The sequence below is a fragment of the Amphibalanus amphitrite genome, unplaced genomic scaffold, assembly GCF_019059575.1.
Source record: "Amphibalanus amphitrite isolate SeventyFive unplaced genomic scaffold, NRLGWU_Aamphi_draft 002011F_arrow, whole genome shotgun sequence".
In the NCBI taxonomy this organism is placed as follows: Eukaryota; Metazoa; Arthropoda; class Thecostraca; order Balanomorpha; family Balanidae; genus Amphibalanus; species Amphibalanus amphitrite.
Window position 1 is genome coordinate 39,199 of NW_024883504.1, and position 24,783 is coordinate 63,981.

General features: G+C 48.2%; 2 protein-coding genes across 8 annotated transcripts; both read right to left on the minus strand.

Annotated features, from left to right (window-relative positions):
* Nucleotides 1-4,697: 4,697 nt before the first annotated feature.
* Nucleotides 4,698-8,509, minus strand: LOC122376091 (BRCA1-A complex subunit Abraxas 1-like). Of its 7 annotated transcripts, none has more exons than XM_043355779.1 (6): nucleotides 8,487-8,509; nucleotides 7,276-7,437; nucleotides 7,032-7,122; nucleotides 6,381-6,478; nucleotides 5,791-5,990; nucleotides 4,698-5,344 (listed from the first exon to the last, which is right to left on the minus strand). In XM_043355779.1, the coding sequence occupies exons 2-6, from the start codon at nucleotides 7,369-7,371 to the stop codon at nucleotides 5,056-5,058; spliced, it is 774 nt and encodes a 257-aa protein (XP_043211714.1). In that variant the 5' UTR covers nucleotides 7,372-7,437; nucleotides 8,487-8,509; the 3' UTR covers nucleotides 4,698-5,055. The 7 variants fall into 7 exon arrangements, with proteins under 7 accessions (XP_043211714.1, XP_043211719.1, XP_043211718.1 ...); XM_043355784.1 differs by lacking the exon at nucleotides 8,487-8,509 and adding an exon at nucleotides 8,419-8,484; XM_043355783.1 differs by lacking the exon at nucleotides 8,487-8,509 and adding an exon at nucleotides 8,440-8,474.
* A 478-nt stretch (nucleotides 8,510-8,987) lies between these two features.
* Nucleotides 8,988-14,772, minus strand: LOC122376092 (protein transport protein Sec61 subunit alpha). Its single transcript, XM_043355785.1, has 7 exons — nucleotides 14,556-14,772; nucleotides 14,053-14,186; nucleotides 11,962-12,172; nucleotides 11,303-11,560; nucleotides 10,509-10,675; nucleotides 10,068-10,208; nucleotides 8,988-9,703 (listed from the first exon to the last, which is right to left on the minus strand). The coding sequence occupies exons 1-7, from the start codon at nucleotides 14,560-14,562 to the stop codon at nucleotides 9,191-9,193; spliced, it is 1,431 nt and encodes a 476-aa protein (XP_043211720.1). The 5' UTR covers nucleotides 14,563-14,772; the 3' UTR covers nucleotides 8,988-9,190.
* Nucleotides 14,773-24,783: the final 10,011 nt, after the last annotated feature.

Sequence of the window (24,783 nt, forward strand, 5' to 3'; positions counted from 1 at the left end):
TCATCACTCATGTGCCTGTGCGTCGTCAATTTTTACCAACGTTAAACAACACCAGCGGCAGCCACTGGCGGTTGCAGCCGCTAGCAAAAGGGGGGGCCAAAGTCACACTCGCGGGACATAACATTTATCCGTCACCGGAAGGGGGGGGGGGGTGATCGGCAAATTTTTTACGTCCACGAGGCGCCGCACAGTTGGCATTACTTATGCTTCATCCATCTCATTCTTGCGTGAAATCTTTGAGCTCAATTTAAGGCAAAATCACCAGTTCCATTTACCGTCTCACGGTGTGCCCACCGGTCGGGCCGCTGCACCGTCCATGACGACGGATCGGTGTAGCCAGTGTTTTTATATACCTTGGGTGTAGCATAGGTATAATACTGGAAGGTCAGGCACGCGGATTCATGACCTTACCACTATAAAACAATTCGGAAAAGTACAGATACATCTTGCTAAAAAGTACAGATACCTCTTGCTTTGAACAAGCATGTGAAACCCAGAGAGCATTTTTAGACTATGACATATTTACCCATATACATAGGTACCTAGTTGTGTGGCGGCGGGAGAGAGTAGGTACACCGGCCTCTGGAGACCCCCACAGGTTCCGAGCTTTCAGAATTGGCATCTGAGGGCCGCGCGCGACTCCTGCGGGGCTTCGCAACGGCTCTGTTGGGGCTCACTCAACCTGCCTAGTCCTACTGCTAAAAAGACTGGCCCTGAGCCCTAAGGACTTCATCAGTCTCTGCCAGCCCCAGGACCCACACCGGCTCATGGGGTCCCGACCTCGAAATATGAGGGAATCAGCGCGGGACCATAGGACGTAAAGCAATCTCGATCAGGACCAACGTAAGGCTGTGCCGGAGACTGCGTGAGCCCTCTGATCTTCAGAAACCCACCCATGTATGTTTTCATGTAGAGGCTAGTTTAGGGCCCTCAGAGACCAGTACAGGGCCTGCAAACTACAAAGGCCAGTAGTTTGAGACCATCAGAGACCGAGTTGGGCTCTCAGAGCATAGGCGTCGCCAGACATTTTCGGTTGGGGGGGCAAAATCAAGTTTTGTGTTAAATCTTGCCTTTCCCCAGCCGTTACTCACTCGTTTTACATATCATTCGACGCGCAATGGTGCGAGGAATCCGATGGTGACAAAGTTTTCCTTCTAGCTATAGCATGTATTTTTTTTTACAAAAAAATCAAAATTTTGAAATTTCTGGACAAAAACGACCGTTAGAATTACAGTGGCTGCGATTGCCGACGCACTGCAGAGGGCCCCTGTGCAGACTCTTGTCGCTCATGATCATTACCCAGAAGAAGGTGAAAAACGCTCCATTTGAATCGGATCACCTCGCTAAAACCTCCATTCACGCATGAATGCCCAGGTTTTACGTGAAATGCATAGGGCTTATCCCAGCCGCCGATTGTAGCTAAGAATTGGGCATTCGGCGGAGACTGAGAGAGAATGTCGGAAGTGTGAATCGGAAGTACATCATTCATCCTTGCTGCAGTGAGAAGAAATGTTTTGTTCACTCGAGTGTGAACAAAAAGTTTCTGGTTTTTCGAGTGAAGGGAAGCGCTGCAAACGCGACCAAAAATATTTAACGGAACCAAAAGTTACGCACGGCATAGGGGCAAGGGATCCCTTAGAGATAGGATTGCGACTTCCAGGCCATTTCAGGCCACTGAGGGTCAGTGTGGACTCTCAGAAGCCTGCTTAGGATCCCGGAGATCGGCGTGGGTCACCCCAAATATTTACGTGTATGTGGTGCTTTAGGGCTTTCCGAGCCTAAGGTGGGCCCGGAAAGCCCTTTAGGGCACACGAGCTTTCAAAAGCCAGTGTGGGCGGCGGGCGCTAAGAGACTAGGCCCAGGGTGAGCCTGGAGCCCTCGAATAACAGTGTGAACCGCCGGGGTCTGTGTCGAATCCTTAAGGACACTACGTTGGTAGGGACATAAGAAACATGTGTTGCGGCCCTCAGAGGGACACGTGAGTTGTGACCCCTCAGATGCCGGGTTGGGGTTTAGTAAAGTCTGTCGCCTCAAAAGTTCGGCTGAACTATCATAGGCCAGTTGAGGTTTTCAGAAATTTTCGAAGACATCCTCAAAGATTCGTGTGACCCTTCAGAGGTCTACGTATGTATGTATAATGTCCTCAAAGATCCCTGTATGGGCCCTCTAGAGAACATGGACACCAGTGGGACTCTCAGAGGCCGGTTTGGGCCCTCCGAAAGCTTCTTAGAGCTTAGTGGAGCTCCTTAGGAGCCTGTGTGAAAAGCAGGCTCATGAGCCCTGCGGCACTTGAACGGTACTTGTGCCTGTCGCAGACATTTGACGAGAGTTGAGAAAGGCCCGAAGATTTCGTGTCACGCTTTGAACGAAAATTATGTGTCAGCACTCCAAAATTTATGAAAATCAGCTACAAAATGTAATACAGAACCAACTAGGAACATGACATGAATCATGGCATTGACATTTCCGAGTCTGGAGTCGGAGTCTTGAAGATTTTGGTGACTGCGACTCTGACTTTGGTTTGAACTGCACGCTCCAACAGAGTCTGACCTCACAGGCATTCTCAGAAAGGTACCCCCATTTTTTCCCCGACTCCAAAATCTCATCGGATCTGTATCGATCTCAGGGGGTGCCCGGTCCGAGGTTGGGGGGGCAAGCTGCCCCGCTTGCCCCCCCGTGGCGACGCTAATGTCTCAGAGGCTAATGTGGGTCCTTACTCATTACAGGCCAGCATGGGCCCTCAGAGGTCAGCGTGGGGCCCTAAAAGACCGGCATGAGCCGTCGTTGGACCCCAGAGGCCAGCAGAGGGCCCTCAAAGGCCAAGATGGGCCCTCCTCAGAGGCCAATGCAGACCCTTAGAGGCCGGCGTCGTGTCTTCAGCAGCCAGTGGCCCTTATTGGCACCTAAAGGTTCGTCTTGGGACACCAGAGACAGAAATAAGGCCACCAGAGACCGGTGTGAGACCCTCAGACGCCGGTTGGAACCCCTGAGGCCGGTTAGGGGCCCTCATAGGCCAGATGTGGGGCCTCAGAGGTTGATGTAGGCTCTTAGCGGTCAACGTGGGCGCTTGACCGCCACTGCAGTTCCCTCAGAGGTCAGTGTAGGACGTTCAAAGACCGGCGTGGGAGCTATATTAATAGCTGGGCGTGGGTTTTTTTTAGCCTCGTGACGATCGAATAATTGCCAGGGCCCCATACACCTATATGGGGGCCCATTGGTTGTTTGAGGGGGGGGGGGGCAAATGATATGATGGCCCCCTTTATTGACCTTTGGGGGCATGGCCCTGATGCCCCCCCCCGGCCCCCGCGACCGCCACTGTGTACACATTACACACATGCCTCTGAGATTACATACTAGCTCATGCAAACTCTATGCAGGCCCCGGAGGTCCCCCGCTAATCCTTAAGAAACCAAGCCGGCATACGGCGTCACCACCGGGCTTCTGAGGTGCACAGCACCAACCCATGAGGTCTTACTTTAGTGTCTTGGAGCCAATCTCCTTTAGCAGGGCCCACCCGCCACTGCCGAAGAGGGTCTCATGCCAGCCATTGCTGAATGCTGGGCCTACGAGAGCCTCAAGTAAACTCACGCTGATATTCCATATAAGATCCGGCCATACTCGTGAACCGGTGCCAGCGACGCTGACCGCCAAATTGACAGAATGCGAAACTGAGCCCACTCATGAGTGAAATTTACGTCCTTTGATGGCGCAAGAAAGAAAATGAAACATACGAAAAGCTTTTCTAGGAATTTTGTTCGATCTGAAAGGTGGGGCCAAAAGATAGTATGGCCCCACCTTTCAGCACCAAAGGGGGGGGGGCCATGGCCCCCGTGGCCCCCCCCCCCCCTGCGACCGCCAGTGGCGGCAGCGGCAGCGCAGGACGATCACAAGCTCATGGGGCAGCATGGACTAGATAAGGGCACCCGGACTAGTGTCCAGTGCGAGACCCCGGATCCAAGCTAGCCACCAGGGCCGCATCAGTGTCTATAGGCATCTCTGAGCGATCATCCGGCACCTCGTTGGGGTGGGGAACGCGATGCCCGAGGCATATGACAAACCAAGATGACAAACCATCGATGAGGCCTAAATCTTTTGGATGCAATGCGGCCGATGCGATATCATGAAAAGAGCACGCCAATCGACACCGAAAAAGGTATCGAAGCCCACCCCTCAGCCTGATGATACCTCAGGGCTGCGGAGTCGGAGTCGGAGTCGGGTCGGAGTCGGTCGGAGTCGACAGTTGTGACCGGAGTCGGAGTCGGAGTCGGAGTCGATTTTAGAAACCCGAGCCGGAGTCGGAGTCGGAGTCACCGAAAATCTGTCGACTCCGCAGCCCTGCTAGGTCTGCGGAGTCGGAGTCGGGAGTTGGAGTCAGTCGGAGTCGACAATTCTGCCCGGAGTCGGAGTCGGAGCTGGTTTTTGAAAGCCGGAGTCGGAATCGGAGTCGCCGAAAATCCATCGACTCCGCAGCCCTGCCTAGCATGTCATGGAATAACCGCAATCACTACACAAACGATCGACGGTTGCCTATTCGGATCGATTTGCAGAAAATGACCGTTTTCTACATACTTAATTGAAAAGAGATGGAGCTCGGCCGCCTTGGCTGAATCTTGTCCCCGATATTCACTGAACCAATCCCTTCAACTTCACGATAAAATACATAACTCAGGGCAAATGCAACAAAAAATAAAACTTCATGCAATTCAAGCATGTATATTTCTAAATAATATGTAGTACCAGACGCATAAGAGCAGGCATATCCGGACAGTTACAAAATGAAGCATCAGTCTTCATAACATGAGATCGACGTACCAATGGGAAGTCAACGAAATATTCGTCGCCTACACTATCAGAGTGTTATCCACATAGCGTCACAGCATGCCTATCACAAAACACCGAAATGAACAAACATAAATCAACACACGAATACAAAATATGCAGGCATGTAACGCTTCTTGCCATCAGGCTGCAATCATTTCATCACAAAATGTTTTCAACTCAAGGCAACATGTTATCCCCAATCCCCATTCCTAAATCCATCCTTCCACGGAACGATCACCGTCCAGCCACCCGGCGGTCGGCGAGCCGAAGCTTCAGTTCCTCTATCTCCCGGTAGGCGGCAGCAGTGTCGCGCTCAGAGCGCTCCAGACGCCCGGCCAGCGCTCGCAGCTGTTCAGCGGCACTGCTCTGCACGGCCAGCGCCGCAGAGAGGGCGCCACTGTCGCCAGTCGGTCCGGCCGCGCCGGGCAGTAGCGGCCCCAGCTGACCGAACGGGGTGGTGCGGTACCGACCCCCGCCAGGCGCGCCCAGGTTCGCCACCTCCAGCCGTATCGGCGCCAGCACTCTGGCACACAGCGGACGGGGCAGGGCGGAACGAGCATTATCAGAGCAAGCACTCCGTTGCATATGTGGCGGCGGGGGAGGGGTATAAAAAAAAAACAGCGGACGGTTAAAGCTATGCGTCGGAAGAATAATACAGGAGCTCCGTCGCCCGCTAGCGTAACCAAAACAGAAAAATAATTTCGCAACTGGATCAATTTGAAATTGCTTTCTCCTTGATTCACTAAAAGGCACTCCTTGATTCACTAAGTAACAATTATATTGCACATTCAACTTTTTCCAGAAACCAACTTACTGCTATCCAGCCTTAGCCCAACGAGAACTTTTGAGAACCTTTGAGACCCAACGAGAACAGACGAGAAACGAGAATCCCACCTCATCCCAATTCACATTGCACAACCTCGAAACCCGCCTATCCACGAGCCCACCCGATCTTCACGCCGAACCCACCTGTCTCTAAGCACGAACGCCTCCTGTTCATGTCGCAACACCTTCTCCACCACGTTATCCGTCATCAGCAGGAACACGAAGCCTGTCTTCTGAGTGGCCTTACGGCGTCGGTGGCACAGCTCGGCGTGAACAGCCCGCTCCCGCAGACTGGGGCAACAGGGGCAGGCGCGGCGGTACCGGTACCAGCCCACGACCAGATCCTGAGGGAGCGCGGCCATCGTGAGGGTCGGTAGAATAGTAGCACGTAACCTCCAGTCCAGTAAAAGAATAATGGAGCTGTGACATTAGCAGACGAGTTAAAATACAGACTTCATGACGTATCATGCAGACACATCAATGGCAGGCAGATATCTGATGAAAATTTACAAAGAAAATGAGACCATCACTGATCGCAAACCTCAAGCTTCTAGCCGTCTTATCAGAGCAGCGCCGCTGGTAACAGCTGGATATGTACATTGTACATGTTAACTGAGGCGACATTTCACAATACCAGCAGGCGGTATGCCTCAAAATGTCACCAAATGGCATATAAGGTCCGTTTAACTGCAGTCTGCTCGTCAACAGCAGCACTGTCTGTAGTGGCGTCTCACCGGATCATCGAAGAGCGATGTGAGCTTCTCGTTATCCAGCCGTCCGGTGTTACTGTAGAACTCACCCGTCCGGCCACACGACAAGAAGTCAGAGAGCACTGCAAAGGAGAACAAAACGGTCAATGTAGACTGGTAAGTCATGAAATAATATAAAGCTGTAAAAGATGAGCAAAGAGGTCGGCAGCGCCACCCCTACCATTCGCTGGTCTGAAATCAACATTTGACAACACAGTTCAGGAAAAGTAGGTCCACCTGTTGAGTCATTGTAGTTTCATCCATCCTATTAGATCAGCTGGTAGAGCCTACGTGTAATGGCGTGCGTGTCTGTGGCAGGGGCCGCACAGAAGCCAGGTAACGTGAGTGAGCGGAGGGGGCCGTGTCCACTGTCCAGTCGTGAGGGCAAGTTAAACGTTCGGACAAAATTCTGCCATACAACTGGAATTGCGCGATCGGGTGGTGGGGTCATGGTCAGGACAACAAGTTATGCTTAGTGCGGGCTCTGACTCCTCAAATCCGCCCATTCAACCATTAGGACTTCATTAAAACAAAAAAGAATTACCAATGTTGAGTGCCGGACCCAAGGCACAGAGTCACTCCTCGGCATCTGATGTAGGACTGCTGAATTTGATGGCCAGTGGGAAATTCACTCACCAATGCGCGTCTGCTCCAGTGGGATGTCACTCTGTACATCATTATTCACTTGGACGGTTTGAACTACTGTCTTTCCAAGCAGGAAGCCTTCCTGAAATGGAGAATAGGATAAGACCACAAATGCAAAAACTGAGTAACTGCTACATTTAAAACATCTGCAGCATGCTTTATGAGAAGTTTTAGGGATATTAAAAGGGATATCATTATCAATCAGACAATGATAATGTTGTAAGCATCGCCTTACCTTGTCACTTCCTGGTTGCAGGTTATCTGCTAGAAGACTAGACAGAAGTGTTCCAGTCATAACAACCACTGTGTCATGGAAAGTGTCAGAAGTCATCACTTTATTCTTCAGTCAGGTAGTCAGGGCAATTTGCTTCTTCTGTCAATATTAGGATCTGAAATTCTGAAACATCAACATGCGAAATATTAACTCAGACACTCAATATTACACCCAACACTTAAGCACAAGTTATTTTGACACTCGATGTGTATGACGGAAGTTGATAATCTGTGGTTGGGGGAGCATTAATGAAGTAGAGCTGATCAGCACTCATTTGGCATTCCACAATCTCCTGTGGTCCACACTCTACAAGCAGAGTTCAAGTCAGAGTATATCATATAGACCACCATTCAAGTTTGAGTTCTTAGTGGGAGCATAGTGCACTGCAAGTGCAGCAGACTCAGGTGTGTTGTGTCTACATTCTGACTACTGGGGTGTTCAAACAGCAGATGAGATTGGTAGACAAGCTCCTGCCCATGCTGCAAAACTACTCGAATGAATTTGATCATTTTTTTCACAATTTGATAGCTCAAGCTGGGAAATAGGACAAGCGCTGACCTTCAGGCTTCCGCTTCGAGCAACCCACAAAAATAGATCCAGGATGTATGACAGGCCAATGAGCTCTCATGCCTTCATTGCAGTTAACTTTATCCTAATATCAGATGCAGGCAATATTTTTATTACAAATCAAAGCCAACTGGTTTTTTACAGCCTTGGTCCAGTGTCCACCATTGGAATCAGCCATGCAAAAATCAGTATTCTTCAGTATTCTATCTCCCAGTCTCCCTGGCCTCAATATTCAATATTCACTTCCCATCAGAGCAGCACACAACAACAAGCATTAAAACATAATATCGACCGATTAGAAATTCAAGTTGAATTCTCTATATACCGTGAATTCAAGTAAATTCGGTAATTTCAAACATAACACTACCGAACTTTCCAAACTGGTTGGTTGGTTGGTTTGGGTTAAGCACCACATCCAGTGGACCAAGGTGCTAACCGGAACTCTCACGCTGTTCCAAGCGGTCAGGTAGCGGCAATGCCACGTGCATTGCCCGGGAATCGAACCCGGATGGCCGAATCTAGAGGCAAGTATCTTACCCCCACGGTGACTATAAATACCCCTAGACCGGAATGCTCCCCAACTTTCCAAACTCAAACAACGTTACCGCCCCAGAATCGATTTGTCTGTGATGCGCTGGAAATGTATGAAGACTCACTGCCAAATTTTTGCTGCCAATTTAAAGGAAGCTTGGGTAGCGCATAATCCTAGGAAATAATCCTACCCAGGATATCCATGATATCCCAGCATCATGAAAGATGAGTTAACAGAAGCTCAGCAAAAACTTAACAACCGATGGATAGCCCCACCCCGGGAAGAGACCGTTTAGATTTTGCTTTGGATCGTTGTTTCACAACGTGGACGGTTTATCAAAATTGAGCAAAAGCCTAAATATTTGCCCAGCCTTGATAGTTGATATCGTCATACTCAGGAACACAAACGGATCGCATCACGGCCAAACACTCAATCGACGGATCTTCAGGTTATACTTTTCGTGATCGCTGCCAAATCTCAGGGTAGAGTGAACCAAATCTAACCGACCGCCGCCGCATCTAACCGAGAAACGAGGTGTTACAACCAGCCCACCACGCATCACCATACAAAAACGTTCCACAAATCTTATATTTAAACATCTAAATCTGTCACACTCGTACAAAACAAATGTCTGCGACTCCCCGAGTCGAACCCGCCCCGTCCAAGGTCCGTCGCGCCATATTATTTACCCGCGCGAACCACAACACCTCGTGAGCGATCGCCGCTCACCGTGAGCGATCGCCGCTCACCGCCGCTCGCGCGTCACCGAGCGTCTTCTCAGAACAGCAGCGTGCTCATGCCGCCCATCTCGCTCTGCTCCTTGACGAAGATCTCGAAGTACTGGTAGATGATGGTGACGGCCAGCAGGATGCCGGTGCCGGAGCCGATGGCGCCCATGAAGTCGGCGATGACGGACAGCGCGCCGATGCAGAGGCCGCCGAACGCCGCCGCAGTGGGGATGTACCGGTTCAGCTCGTGGATCATCGACTTCTCGCGGTGGCCGCGCATCACCATCTGCTGCTCGCGCAGCTGCTTGGCCACATCCTTGGCCGACGAGCCGGACACGTCGATCCACGTCTTGCTGAAGAAGGCGCACGAGCCCAGCATGAAGACGATGTAGAGCAGGGCGTGCAGTGGGTCCTCGGCGATGTGACCGAGCGACTCGGGCGGCGAGAGGTAGTAGCAGAGGCCGCCGATCGGGTACGAACGCGCCGGGCCGCCGCCACCCACGTCACCCCACACACCCAGCAGGTTGACGAAGAAGTTTCCGTGGAACTTGACCGCCAGCATCTGCGGGGTGGATCACAGCAGAGTTAGCACGAAACATAGGAGAGACATCGCATGGGGGGGTACACTGTGGTATGTTCAAAATGGTGTACCGGTATCTAAGACAGGAAAGTTACCTTAAATTATTATTACAATACCAGTATAACGTCACTGAAGCTCTATTTCCTCAAGTCCTTGAGGTGTCGCACAACAAAGTAAACGAGGAAATCGTACTGTGCTGTCCAATATAAATCGATTCACCACGTTCAGCAAACACTGTCAAAAGCATTGTTCGAATAAAGTTGCGTAGAGGAACCTTGTGCGTGCAGGTCTTTACCTAAAGATCGTAGCCACGCCAGCGGACTTCGTCCCCGCTGAAACGCCGTACCTGTGAGATGATGTAGAGGTTGGAGACGAGCGCCGACTGCAGGATGATGGGGATGTTGGACGTGTAGAACAGTTTGATGGGGTAGCTGCTGTACTGGCCGCGGTAGCGGGCTGACTTGATCGGCAGGTCCACACGGAAGCCCTGGGAACAGAGTGATAGCGTCAGTAAATAGACCATTTGTCATATGTGGCCTCTAAAGTATCAAAAATACTGACTAATGAGTGGCATAAGCAAGACCAGTGCTTACGTCATCCCCAATTAAACATAAAACATTATCTACGAAATACCCTATGAACGAAATGCGTCCGAAAGTACGCGACATAGAAATTAATTGGCACAAATTTGTCGTAAAACGTCACCAACGTATGGGACTAAAATACATCCCCCATATTTTCCCAACATCAGGAGGAAGAGCGGCGGACGTCTGTCCATCTGAATCACCTGGAAGTATATGACCACGGCGAAGATGACCAGGGTGGAGAGCAGGTTCATCAGGTTGGGCAGGTTCTGCCGGTAGAAGGCCTCGCGCAGAGCGCGCACCTTGTCCTGGCGCGTGGCCAGCAGGTGGAACAGCGCGATCAGGGCGCCCTCGAACTCGGTACCGCGACCTGACGGAGTGAGAACACACCAGCGGTCAAACACTGTTCCGTTTTACGGGAGACATGAGAAGCGAGAACACAACTCAGCGGTCAAACATAGCTGTTACGTTTTACAGGAGACAATGAATTAGCGACAGCCATCTCGGGGAAAGCAGGCCGAAGTTTTATAACGCGAGCGGGCAGTCAGTCAGTGTCACATATTGTCAAGTGGTTCCAGATCTACAATACCTCCTCCATTTACATTCAACGAAGGACAGATATGAACACATGTCTGGTGAGGGTTGAATGAAAGTACAATGCGGCTCGACAATGATAACATTTTTGATGTGCGTCTGTCATGGATATCGACGTTTTTCGTGTCTACGGAAATATGCACGCTAATAGCACGATCAACTAATACTTTTACCCCCACCCCCTCCCCGGTTAGTACTATAAATAGTCGTTAAAGTACTATAAATAGTACTATAAATAGGCGTTATAAATAGTCGTTAAAGAGCAAGTAATGAGAGCAAGTATGAAATGGGTGATGGACAATTATTGGCTAGCATTAGCAGTTAAACAGACGTCACTCGACCCAGCCGTAAACTGCATGCAGCTAACGAGTTATGCCCGTGCCCAGCCAGCGAGCCGACCAACCGGTGTTGACGGTGGCCGGACTGAGCGACTTCCAGACGATGGTCTCGCAGATGTTGGTGGCGATGAAAAGCGTGATGCCCGAGCCGAGTCCGTATCCCTTCTGCAGCAGCTCGTCCAGCAGCAGCACGATCAGGCCGGCCACGAACAGCTGCAGGATGATGAGCAGGCACACGCCGGCGCCGATGTCGTACGGGTCGCCGTACATGCCCGTCAGCACGTACACGATCGCCTGGCCCACCGTGATGATCATACCGAACACTGCAGCAAACAGGGAGGGGCGGGGTGGAGGTCAGTAGGTGGGACAGACCAATTCCCAGCAAACGGACGAGACGGACAAACCAGAACGGTGTTCAAATGGAAAATTCAACATCCAGCTGACTGATGTATGAAGGAAAAGTGATTTCCTTTCAGTATGAGCCTTGATGAACTGCCCAAATATGTATAATTGTGTTCCGTAATTATTGTCTGAGCCGTGCTCGGCCAGTGGCCACGAGATACCAATACTATATTTCGTTGTTTCCAATCCCTTCAGGTGCAACATTCACCTGTCCATGTAACTGGATACAGAGGGAGCTACTAAAAACAACATAAAAATTCGACAGTTCACAAAGAGACCCCTACGCACTCCCTTAGCCCTACGTCTGCCTCGAGCTCCGTACGTTTCTGAGCGCCGTTGAAGAGGGCGCGGTCCTTTGGCGAGTCGCCGACCTCGATGATCTTGGCTCCGGCCAGCAGCTGCATGATGAGGCCCGAAGTGACGATGGGCGAGATGCCCAGCTCCATGAGGGTGCCGCGGTTACTAGCCAGGATCACTCGGATCCAGTAGAACGGGTCGGCAGAGTCGGACGACATGATGCCGAACAAGGGAATCTGCAGAGAGCCGAAAACATCAGCTCAGTAACATTGGTCATCGGTACGATAAACTATATAGTCATTATCCAGCTCGGATAATCCATTACCCAGCTGGGGCAGACACACAGACCACACGGGATCACATGAAGATGCCCATTTTTACACTATGAATCCTATAATGTTTAGTTTTTAAATACACTTCTTTAAGCTTCATACAACACATTCATTCAACCATAATAAAGACATTTTGTGTTTTAAGGCTGAAGAAGAAGGCTGAAAGACTTGAAATGTCTCTTTATTTTCTCTCTGAAAACTGATGCTCAAATAATGCCTAACCTAATTAATATTTTGTTCCAAAACATCTATATTCAATACTTGATTTAGTTATAATGTACTAATGAACTGGTAGGTTCAATGCATAAGTGCCAATGCTTCACCTTTGAAATATTTTATGAACAATCTGATGTCAATGATCATACCATACTAGCATGAAACAGTAAAAATGGCCAAATTAGAGCTTTGTTAGTGCATCAAAGCTCTAAATACATCTTTATGACCTGTGCTCTGCATGGATCTGGGAAAATATGGATCAGATTCACCACATCCTAACCAGATACAGTTGGATCATACATAACATGGTTACTTAGAACCAGTATAACGCCTTTTGGGGCGACTAACGGAGCGAGCGAGAGGGTGGGCCTTGCACGTGCGAAATTTCAAGGGGGTACCTCCAACTGACTTGTGCACGGCACCCTACTGACCGGCTTCTAGCGATGTGCCAAATTTGAGCACAATCGGCCCAGCCGTTCTCGAGATCTGGGAGCGGCATTCTGCACGTGCGCACGTGCAAAATGGGTCCCAACTGACTTGTGCACGGCACCCTACTAACTGGTCCCTAACCGTGTACCAAATTTGAGCGCCATCGGTCCAGCCGTTCTCGAGATCTGGAAACGACACCTGCACGTGCGCACGTGCAGCAGCACCCCAACTCTGGCATATGGATATGCAGTGCCTAGTGAGTGCCTACCTTCATGCCAACTTTCAGCGCAATCGGCCAAGTAGTTACCGAGATATTGCAACAATTACAAAACTGACACCTCTTCGTTTTGCACGTGGCACGTGCATAAGGGGTCACCCACATGCATCGGGAATAGTCCAATACTTGGTAGAAGGAATGAAGCTACCCTACAAAAATTACCGCGTGTAAATCGGTCAAGTGGTTGCTGAGATATAAGCCTCGCAAAAGCGTCCGCACGGCCGGCCGGCCGGCCGGCCGGCCGGCCGGCCGCTCATACTCAGAAATTTCCGTTAATCTAAGGAAAGACTCCGCTCGCTTCGCTCGCTCCGTAACTAGTTGAGCTGGGCTGATAATATATAACATTCCTTTCATTTAGATTAGGAGACCCCTTAGGCCAGGAGTGTGAGCAATGAGCATGTGTTTGTCAAGACATCTAGGTCAAGCATGGACTTCTCTAATTGAGTACTGGCTGCTGTAGATCATGGAATACATGGATCCTAAAATGCTTCCGTTAGGACCTAAAGCTCTTTCTGTCCTTGAGGAGCATGCATTGCAACAAGCACATCATACATTCACTGTTATTACAGTGAATACATTACAGATCTGTCTCTGTCAGTGGTAACAATTAGCATCTAATTATGCCCTGGTATAATCATGGTCTTGTAGACAGCAGTTTGTCTTTTATCAGGTATGCTTTCACTGCAAGAGGGTGGTAATATAGATCCAAAGAACGTTTTCTGTATATGGTCCAAACTCCCAATTTGAATTCCTATAATCATGATAACAGCTGTGGGTTAGGAGCACAGATCTTAGGAAACTAGGAGCATAGCAGTAAACTGAGTGTTAGGTAATTAACTGATGAGCCTGAGTATTCACTTACCTGACAGCAAACTAGGAAGATAAATAGGGTGACAGCTGTCCATAATACTTTTTCTCGGAACTGGATTTTCCTCTCTGGTTTTGCAATTTCTGGCAGTAAGCCACAAAATGGCTTGATGATCTCCAGGAACTTGACTGAAATAAATAACCATATCATTATACCTTGCAAGCATCATCACATAACAGATAAGCACGCAAATGCACTAATAATTCCCTCAATAAAATAACTCATTTATAAGTAAAATGAAAAGTAGGTCACAAAGTCTGAACAATTGGACACAAAGTTATTGTGTTTTTTATACCAAACTTTATTTAAGTGGCTGCAGGTTGACATTTTCAAGCTAGCATTTGCAATAAACACGCAAAAATAATCAAAATAAACCAATGCTGATACACATTCAGTCAGACGACGATGGAACGGTGACCTAGGTAACTGTTTGTTTCACGCCAATCAGCTTCACTGGAAAGCTCATAAATATGAAATGCTATAAAGGAAATACTTACACCCCATATTGTTCCTCTTATTTCCCTACACCATGCAATGTAAACACAAATTTGTACTTCACAATTGACAATCACAGCCGGCAACACACCGCATCGACCAACAGCTGACTCGCGAACGGAAATCGGCGACGGCGGCGGCCACTCATCGCGACGGAAACGGGTCCGTATCAAAGCGTCCAAGACCGCAGCACCCAAAGTACGCAACATCCAAAACCGCAGCGTCCAAAGTACGCAACGTCCAAAATACGTCCAAAATCGGGTTCATAGGGGGCATTCACAAAGTCCAAAACCGAAACATCCAAAACCGCAACGTCCAAAAACGTATCATCCAAAGACGCAACATCCAAAGTACGTAACCTCCAAAACCACAACGTCCAAGACCACGACATCCAAGGCACGCAACATCCAAAACCAACCTAACCTAACCTAACCTAACCTAACCTAACCTAACCTAACCTACTGATTTTTGCCTATCCCTAACCTAACCTAACCTAACCTACCCTAACCTAACCTACTGATTTTTGCCTACCGGGGATAAGGAAACCTAACCTAACCTAACCTAACCTAACCTAACCTAACCTAACCTAACCTAACCTAACCTAACCTAACCTAACCTAACCTAACCTAACCTAACCTAACCTAACCTAACCTAACCTAACCTAACCTAACCTAACCTAACCTAACCTAACCTAACCTAACCTAACCTAACCTAACCTAACCTAACCTAACCTAACCTAACCTAACCTAACCTAACCTAACCTACTGATTTATGCCTACCGGGGATAAGGAAACCTAACCAAACCTAACCTAACCTAACCTAACCTAACCTAACCTAACCAAACGGTTTTGGATGTTGCGTACTTTGGATGTTGCGTACTTTGGATGTTGCGTACTTTGGATGATGCGTCCTTGGATGATACGTTTTGGATGTTGCGGTTTTGGATGTTTCGGTTTTGGACGTTGTGAATGCTCCCTATATACCCGATTTTGGACGTATTTTGGACGTTGCGTACTTTGGACGCTGCGGTTTTGGATGTTGCGTACTTTGGATGCTGCGGTTTTGGACGCTTTGATGGTCCCCCGACGGAAACCTCCACGTAGAGATCACGTGACTAGTGACGTAAGCCACAGCAGAAGCACTTGGCACACGTCGTCACTAGTGGCCGCCATCTAGCGTTGTAAGTAGCCAAGTACAGTGAAATCTTCTCTCGCTAGGTGCCGCTACGGGTCTCAGAAGACGCCTGCAACCAATATACCCTGACTGCAACACGGGATCGGTCAAGGCCCTATATGGGATCGGTCAGCGATTATATGACCTTGGGTCAGCGGTCTAATGTTAACCTTCGTGAATTGTTGTTTTGAAGGGGAATCTGCAGAAGATTATTTTGATTTTTCAATTCATTCCGTCAGAAGTACAGTCTGTCTTAAAAGTACCGCGCAAAGTGACGGTGGATCCATCAAGCCTGACCGAGGAAGGCCTGCTATAATTTGAAAGTCACCGAACCAATGGAGCTGGGGAATGGACGAGGATGTCCATTGCTTCGGTGACTCAAATTTGGCAGTCCTTCATTGGTCAGGCTTGATGGATCCACCGTCACTTTGCGCGGTACTTTTAAGACAGACTGTACAAAACAGTACCTAAGTAAGCCCAACATATCCACCAACAAGATAGGCAATCTTCAACAAAGGTAAGTTAAAATTGGTTAAAATCGAATAGTTTACGGGGACGTTTGCCATGGGTGCGTGCTGATGGATGCCGATGTGGTGGCGGGCCGTAACTCGTGAGTCGTGATCATGAACCCGTTACGCTCAGATTTCCCGGGATTGTATAATTTGCTCTCCAAAGCCCCATTAGGTACTTTTTATCGCTGCCCCGATCAAAAGCTCATCGCTCATCCTATGTTAGGCTGAGAATCACTGGTCGGTCACCCCAGCCTCCCTAGGCCAGGCCCCTATGGAGGGGGTGGGGCTGGGTCGAGAGAGAGGGGAAGGCTGGACCCTTTTTGGCAAAAAGGGTTTTTTCAGTGTCGGCCAAAAAGCAGAGCGTAGACATGAGTCATTGGTCGGCACTGCTCATGCAGTCAACATTGTATCGTAGCTACCTGAGTACATACATACCGGGTATCGCCCTGATCACCGATGAAGGAGAGCTGACCAGTGAGTGACCTTGACCTTTCCTTTCCCCAGTAGCGCGGCAGAACACCTTCAATTGGGGGGGGGGGGGGGCACTGCCGAGTTTTGGTCCCATTCTTTCCAGGCAACGCCCATAGGGGCTAGGGCTAATGTTAAAATGCCTAAATCAAAGGGGGGCACGGTGCCCCGGTGCCCTCCCTGTTCCGCCGCCTATGCCTTTCCCATCCCAAGGCGCGCGACTGCACGCACGACCATGAATTTAGTGAAATCAAAACAGGGAACGACAGCAATCCAACACCTTTAGTGACAGGCTTCCTAGTTGAACGTCTCCGACTCCACCGGTGTATGCAGGGCTGCGGAGTCGGAGTCGGAGTCGGTCGGAGTCGACAGTTGTGACCGGAGTCGGAGTCGGAGCCGGAGTCGATTTTAGAAACCCGAGCCGGAGTCGGAGTCGGAGTCACCGAAAATCTGTCGACTCCGCAGCCCTGCTAGGTCTGCGGAGTCGGAGTCGGGAGTTGGAGTCGGTCGGAGTCGACAATTCTACCCGGAGTCGGAGTCGGAGTCGGAGCTGGTTTTTGAAAGCCGGAGTCGGAGTCGGAGTCGGAGTCGCCGAAAATCCATCGACTCCGCAGCCCTGGGTGTATGTGACCCCGAATCCCCGATGTCTATAAGACCAGGGTTGCGGACTGCGGAGTCGTACTCGGAGCCGGTCGGAATCGTAGTTGAGTTTTTTTTTTTTGGAAGCTAGGGTCGGCATAGCCCATAGGCACAGGGACGGGAGGGGGTCGGAGGGCCATGGCCCCCGCTTTTCAGCCATTTTTTAAAATATTTTTTTTTTCTATTTAAATTAAAAAATAAGAGCAGGAAATGATTCAGGAAGGTGAGATGAGCACAAAACTGCAAAGAATTTCTTCCTGGGTATTGGGGCTTCCACAAAGTGACATTGAAGTTTGGTTGCCCCCTCCCCCCTCCCCCACTTTTCGCGAGGTTCCTACGCCCATGGAATTCGGAGTCGAAGTCACCGAAAATTCAACGACTTCGTAGCCCTCCGACTCGGTAGACTCGAGCCCAGGTTCAGGACAGAATTGGGGCGCCTCAGATCCACTTGACTCTCGCACACAAGGAGGGCCTCGTCTAACATGTTAACTGGGAGGGCCAAACCCCCGCGCAGTCACCGGCCTGCCCCCCACCCCACCCCTTCCCCCCAGTCAGGGTAAAAATGTCACTACTGGGGGGCCGGCAAAAGCGAAAAGGCAAACGAATTTTTACTGCAAGGCGTCAGTGCACATAAAAACAAATGCGTAAAAGAAACATGGATGCAATGTGAGCACATTGATATACCCGATTACCTCTGACTGTTTTCACGTGTTTATTTTGTTTACCTGATACCATTGTTTTTCTTTCGCTCAGCAATACCGAATACGTTACATTTTGGATTTTCAGGCGACCTAACTCTGTGTCCCGCATATTCTCTTTCACGTATTCTCCTGTTGTTTCTGTCCTCGGGGCGTTAATCTGTTGTTTCTACCTATCGTCGTTCTCATTACGCGACGTCGAACTTCTGGCTGGACGGTCGCCGGTGTGCGGCAAGAGTAGCTCCTAATCGTAATGAAGCAGGCTCCCGTCTCTGCCACCCCCCCCCCATGGAAAATTTCTTAGACGAGGCCCTGCACACAAGAGAGCCCTTGAGTTTTGGAATGCGTTCGACCATTTCCAAACCATTCGATGACACTCCTAGCCGTTTAAAACCTTAACCTGCGCCCCGCTGGGCTATTCAGCCATACGCGCCCTGCTGGGGGGGGGGGGGGGGGGCAGATTCTGCCCCTGTCTAACTTCCGAACCGATGGTCTCGAAAGCTCTCAACAAGACGGATCTTAAGAGCCCAATTTTTTTTGCTTCAAGGTCAGAGGTCAGGTCAAGGGTACAAAATGCAAGTTTCTACATTATCGGCCTTGCACCGTAGTTGCCCAAGAATGGACTGAGACTGATTGCCCAAATCGTGTTATTAGGCTACCAAGACAATATTCGTTGCATAAAATATCCCGCGAGTTGCTGGGGGGGGGGGGCGTTAAACGCCCCCACTTTTTTCGCCGGGCCATAGCATAAAAACGGCGCGCCGCAGGCGCGCCAAAATTTGGGTACCTGTAGGGAATCGATTGAAGTTTATTGTGACAAAGTTTCAAAAAAATCGGTCAGAAAACTTTTGAGCTATCGAGGTTTTAGTGACGTCATGATTTCTGAGTTTTCGACCAAAAACGGCATATGCTCAAAAAATCATATAAAATCACAGAATAGACATACAGACATGCCGTAAACGCCATTAGACTGCCAATACCATGGACAATCAAATGGCTATCTTCGATTATTGATTAACGTTCTGCATTTTCCAAAATCTTGAACTGAATCTTGGCAATTTCTCGCGACTACTTCACGACCATGATACATACATTTCTTAAATTGAACTTTTTGAGCCAAACACGTACACATACGATAAAATGAATGTCACCATCGGGTTCTACGCCCCACATTACCCATAAAACATGTGTCGCAGGCTGCGAATATCAGTTTTGATTTTCGGGGATATGTGCCTACCCGGTTGACCTGACCTTGACCCTGACCTATGCTTGACTGACCCCTACATGGAGCTGACACTCTTGTAGGCCTTATATGATGGATTGTGCACCGTTTTGACAACGTTTATGACGAGAGGCGCCCAATGCGAAGCCCTGAAGTCCATGCTACTGAAAGCCCGATTTCAGGTGTTTGACCTGACCTTGACCCGACCTGTGACCTCAAAATTCAACTTTAAAGTACTCATCTGAAGCGTCTCGTCGCGCTCTTTCGTTTGCCGCCTCGTGCGTTTCGCTGCGCCCATTGGTTCTCGAGTTATCGGCTGGGGGCGTTTAACGCCCCCCCCCCCCCCAGCAAACGGTGGGTGGCGAAATACCCCAGCAACTGCCGGGTTAACATTCAAAGGTCAAGGTCAAGGTCAGGTCAGGTCAGGTCAGGTCACCAAAAGCAAAATATAGAAAACGGCATGTGCGACACATGCTTTATGGGTCATTTTATTTATAGAATTCAATAGGCACACTCAATAAGTGATATGGACCACCTCTGGATAAATTTCAGGTCGAGGTCAGGTCAAGGTCAGGTCAAGTGAGGTCAAATTTTGAAGTTGGTTGTTAACCCTATTAGTGGCAGGGGGGGGGGGGTTGTTTTTATCCACCCCTCAGGTTTTTCGGGAATATCTCCGAAACCGCTGAAGCTACGATGCTGAAATTTTCTGACTTTTCCTAAAACTAAATTGGGCACATTCCCTGAAAATTTCAAGTTCATAACTTTACCAGGGGCGGCTCCAGAGCACTGGGAATTGGGGGGTCCTATTCGTGAAGCAAGTCATTTGGGCGAAGATCACGATGCTGCACCAGTTTTACGAACAGTGAATGAAAGGTATCATGTGATAACATATACAAAGTTATTGTGCATCCTCTTTTGACACGTTTTTGCTATAATAGGCGGATCCAGGCGTCCAAAAAGGGGGGTTATTTTTTACCTCCCAACATAGGTGCCCTGACACCGCCTATGCATGACCAATACAATTTTAGTCGTTCTCTCATAAGAAAATTGTAACATAACAAGACCATTGCCACCCTTTTTAGAAACAGTACCAACAAAAACCTTATTTACTATAATTTTTGTGTACCCCCAATCTGAATGATCTGTATCCACCTATGATTTTTGAAAATGCATATTTTTAGGATCCATGTGAATTCCTGGTTCATTCTCTATCGATCGGCAAAAGTTGCGTTAAGATTGGTTCAGAAACCTGGCCGTGATAAACAGTCTAAAATGTATCTGCAATTTGCCCGTTTTTACCCCCCTCTACCCCCCTATTGACATTTTTTAATTTTTTTTTAGAAATGTAGATCTCGTTGAGCCAAATCGAATGCCGTTTGAATTTTGAAAATCGGCCGGTTAGATCTCGATATATCAAGGGGGGTCGTTAACAGCCCCCCCCTGCCACTAATATGGGGTAGCCAGGAGCCTGCCACTAATAGGGTTAAGGCCTAAAAAGGTGTCTATCTGATGCAGTTTTTCACGGCGAATCAAATGGTGCTGTTTTTGTTTCCGGACGAGGTCTAGAACTTCCAAAAAATTCATTTTTCACAAAATATGTGTGTCGTACTCGTAACGTCATAAAATTTTGAATAACTCCCACATTTTTGAACCGATTCTTCTGAAAATTGGTAAGTAGGTGCACATAGACCACTTCTCTGACATATATTCCGATTTTTTCGATACACTCAAAATTTTTGCTTTTATAATTATTTTCCCAAAAAGGTCAGTTTTTAAGATAAAAAAATTAGGCCAAAATCCAAAATTTTCAAAAAACCGAGATAGCCATGTGATAGACAATGTAGAATCACGTATATCCTTTTTGTTACGTCTTGATTCCTTCAAAAATGAAGATATTAGCGGCGTTTGAAATTTTGCCGTTTTTTTTAGGCAAAAATGACGAACATGACGTCACTAAAACGTCAATTTCTAAAAAAAAAATCTGACGGATTTCGCTCAAATTTTCAGGGAACTTGTCAAATTGACGTGTGATGAGGTACTGAAAGTTTAACGTCGCTGGCGTAACGCGTTTAGAAGTTATTGGCGAAAAACGAGAGGGGGGCAGATTCTGCCCCCCCCCCCAGCGGGGCGCGGGTTAAAGGGACTATCCCACCTTTAACATGGGGTTTGAGTTGAAATAGCCAAGTTTGCGGCGAGGTTAAGAAACCACTATCTATCTAGGTTGCAACCCCCGCGGCCTCTTGGTGTTGAAGAAATTCGTTCCCTTCTTTTGAAAATGGGCCTTGCGCAAGGCCCTATCTCCAACATGGAGCGACCGTTAGTGTGACGTCACCTCGTTTAGTCATTCTGATTTAAATGGGTTTGTTCGTTGAAAAATCGCTTAAAACTTGGTCTGAACTTTGTTGTGGTGCCTACAGAGTAAAAAAAAAAAAAAAATCAGCTTTATGACAGTAATGTGGCCTGGGGAAGGAGGTAATTTTGGGCTGTGACGTCACATATTTGAAAGTTTGTGTTTGGAATATGGGAAGCCTAAGATGTTTAATGAAAAATAAATGCCAGAACCGTGTTCCTGGTCATCCAATCTATAAAGTCGGGCATAATTTAACTGGTTTTAACAACATTTTAGAAGGTGGGATAGCCCCTTTAAGAGGTCAACAATGGCCACGACCTCCAAATTTGCACAGCAGATTGTGGCTCATGTGGAGCCAGAACGCTGGAATGGCACCATGAAATGGCTTACCACTCGGGCCTGGACGGTGGACCTACTTTCCTACTATCGATTTTACTCCTATAGGGTAAGGGCGGGTAAGAGCACGCAGGCGACAAGAGTACGCAGCAGCTGTTTCGGTTGCTTAGCAGCGCCTCATCAGCGTCATCTCGAGTCCTAAGGAAGCTGTCTCTCACGCGGCTTCGATGGTGGAAGGTGGGCGCGCTACGGGTTCACTTGTCTTTTTTAAAGGCTTAGACGTGTTTTTCACATCGCTTTTAGACTTTTTGGGGTGCAGGAAAAGGTGTGACCTTCCTCAGGGAGCGGCAATATAATTTTCATTTTTTCCTATCAAGATACCAAGGGGAATCTGGTGCGTCTGTCAAGTCCCAATTGTTTACGCGACGACTGTGGCGCCAGCTCTCAGCCCGCTTTGTGTCTACCGTATGTGTCGGCCATGAGTACGCATTGCCGTGGCGGACAAGAGTACGCAGTTTTCTGAGTGCGTGGTTGTGTTGCATTAATCCAACTTAGTGTATCAGGCGCGCAACCCCTCAGCAGATTCACGGGATTGGCCAACAAGGTGGATGACACTCGGGGGACGCCGAGCAGTTGGGGAAACCACAAAGAGCATCACTGTTTCTGGTAGACCAGGGGGCATTTGCACGACCACAGCGGGGCGCCTCGACTCTGTTAAGAGTGGCCGTTTTAGTGGCTGCGGCAATAAAGGTAACAATAGTTTAATTACTTGCATGAATGCATTGATTCCAGCGAGTAGGAATGCATACACGTAGTGCGTACGTCACCCGCACGAAGTGCGTACTCTTGTACTGCCTATCGGACAAGAGTACGCAAATGCAGGGTGTTAGAAAATTGCTTACGGTCATGCTTTAAATTGGACGTAGGCCGCTGTGGTCATGACAGTTTGTGGACAAATGATCATGCTTTATGGGAATATACTGATCGTAGCCGTAAACCAAAACCGAACGGCGTGAGACGACAAAATGCATTAGGTGCGTGTTCTTGTACGGTCCTCCCCTAGGTCACGCGATGACCTTAGGTCATTTACGAGTCGGTAAAAGAAAAACATACACACACACACACATTTGCCCAGCAGTTCTTTGATATACGATTAGGAAGTGCGATCGAAAGCACATTATTCGGTAGCCCATGGACCGTAATCCGTATATACTGGGTATTTACCATAGTATCTTACCTCGCAAACTGCTAGTGAATATGTGACCTCATTTGACTTAGGTAGCGTGAAACGTTCAAATAATTCGAAGCACGCAAGGCCTCCTAGCCCAGCTATACCCCATATTTGGAACGCCTCGAAATACGGATTAATTGATATGCAGGTTGACCTTTTTTATCAGGTTCGCTCAGGTTCCGCCCTGAACTGAAGACTTACAAGTTGACCTCTTAGGGTCAAATTGTACCTACTTTAGGGGAGGATGGGGGAATTTGGCCGGCAGTAAAATTTGGCCGCCTCCACCTTCACGATATCTGACAAAAGTGAATGAAAAAATTATAGCCTCTATTCATGTGTCATTGGTGGAGCTGATCCGTAGAAAATCCCGTAGAAAAGAAAAAAAAAACTAGAAAACAAAAATCTCCCCTTCGTATTTTTTTTCAAAATCAAAAATATATTTGATTAGAAAATAATAACTTTTACTTACGTTCGAAAAATTGTATAGCATGTAGAATTCGGGCTGTAGACAAATTTCGACATTGAGGTCCCATTGAGCTTAGGAAGTTCAGCGTTTTCAAGAGTAATTTCATGAGTACCTATTTCCGTATAACCGTAACGACTTTATAGACAAAACTTTTCAGAATAGCAATGCGGCGTAATTTGGCCGGTGCTAGTGGAGCAGCTTTGACAGTGCTCTTAGGATCGCTATGCTGGGACGGCCGACTTTCGCGGACTCGCGAGCTGGTTGGGTTTATAGCCGTTGGTGGTGGCATTGCGGCACAGTCTGCCTCCGGGGCTCATCAAGACTGCGCAATGGAACACGACGAAGAGGCTAGGGCCTAGGAGGGATCTGCTCCAGCTCGCAAACACTATCGACAACTTGTTTGCAGACAGGCGGAAGTTTACGAGATGTGAGGCTTTGAGACTGAGTTGAGTTAACTATTTCATTGATTGCTAAGAATTTTTAATTGAAATTAGTCCATTATTTCCTTACGCGTTTTTTCCCAAACAATGCCCCTTCACTGCTTACTAATTATATGCTTTTACTTTTATAACTAGCTAATTATGTGACTTGAGGTCAAATCCAAGGACAGGCTAGCGAATTAGCTTTGAAAGACAATCGAATGAGTTTTTTTTTTGTCACAACGCTGAAGCTCTCTTGGATGAAGAGTTAAGCGCCGATTAAAAAATGTCAAAAGCATAATTTAACGATGATGTATAGGTTTTAACGATGATTGTTTTCACGTTGGTGGCCTCTAGAGTCTTATTTCAGTGTATCTAGTGAATTGAACGTAAATCTGACGAAAGAAATGATGACTAAACCTGTAAAAGATTTTTTAAATGATAGCGGTCAATTGCTTTTCCTGCATCATTCTAGTTTTCTTTTTTTCAGATAATCGGGTGTGGTCAAAAAGCCCCCTCCCCTTCACCTTCGCGAAGTTAGCCGAGACCAACACCTGGGCGCGGGGTAATTATGTATTGATTTGAGCCAAAGTTAAATTAATCTCGGGTCGATGTCAGGTCAAGGTCAGGTCAAATAAGGTCGAATTCTAAGTTGATTTTTTTAGGGTTAAAACTTAAAAGGTAGATGTCTGATGCACTTCGTATTGCAACTTCAA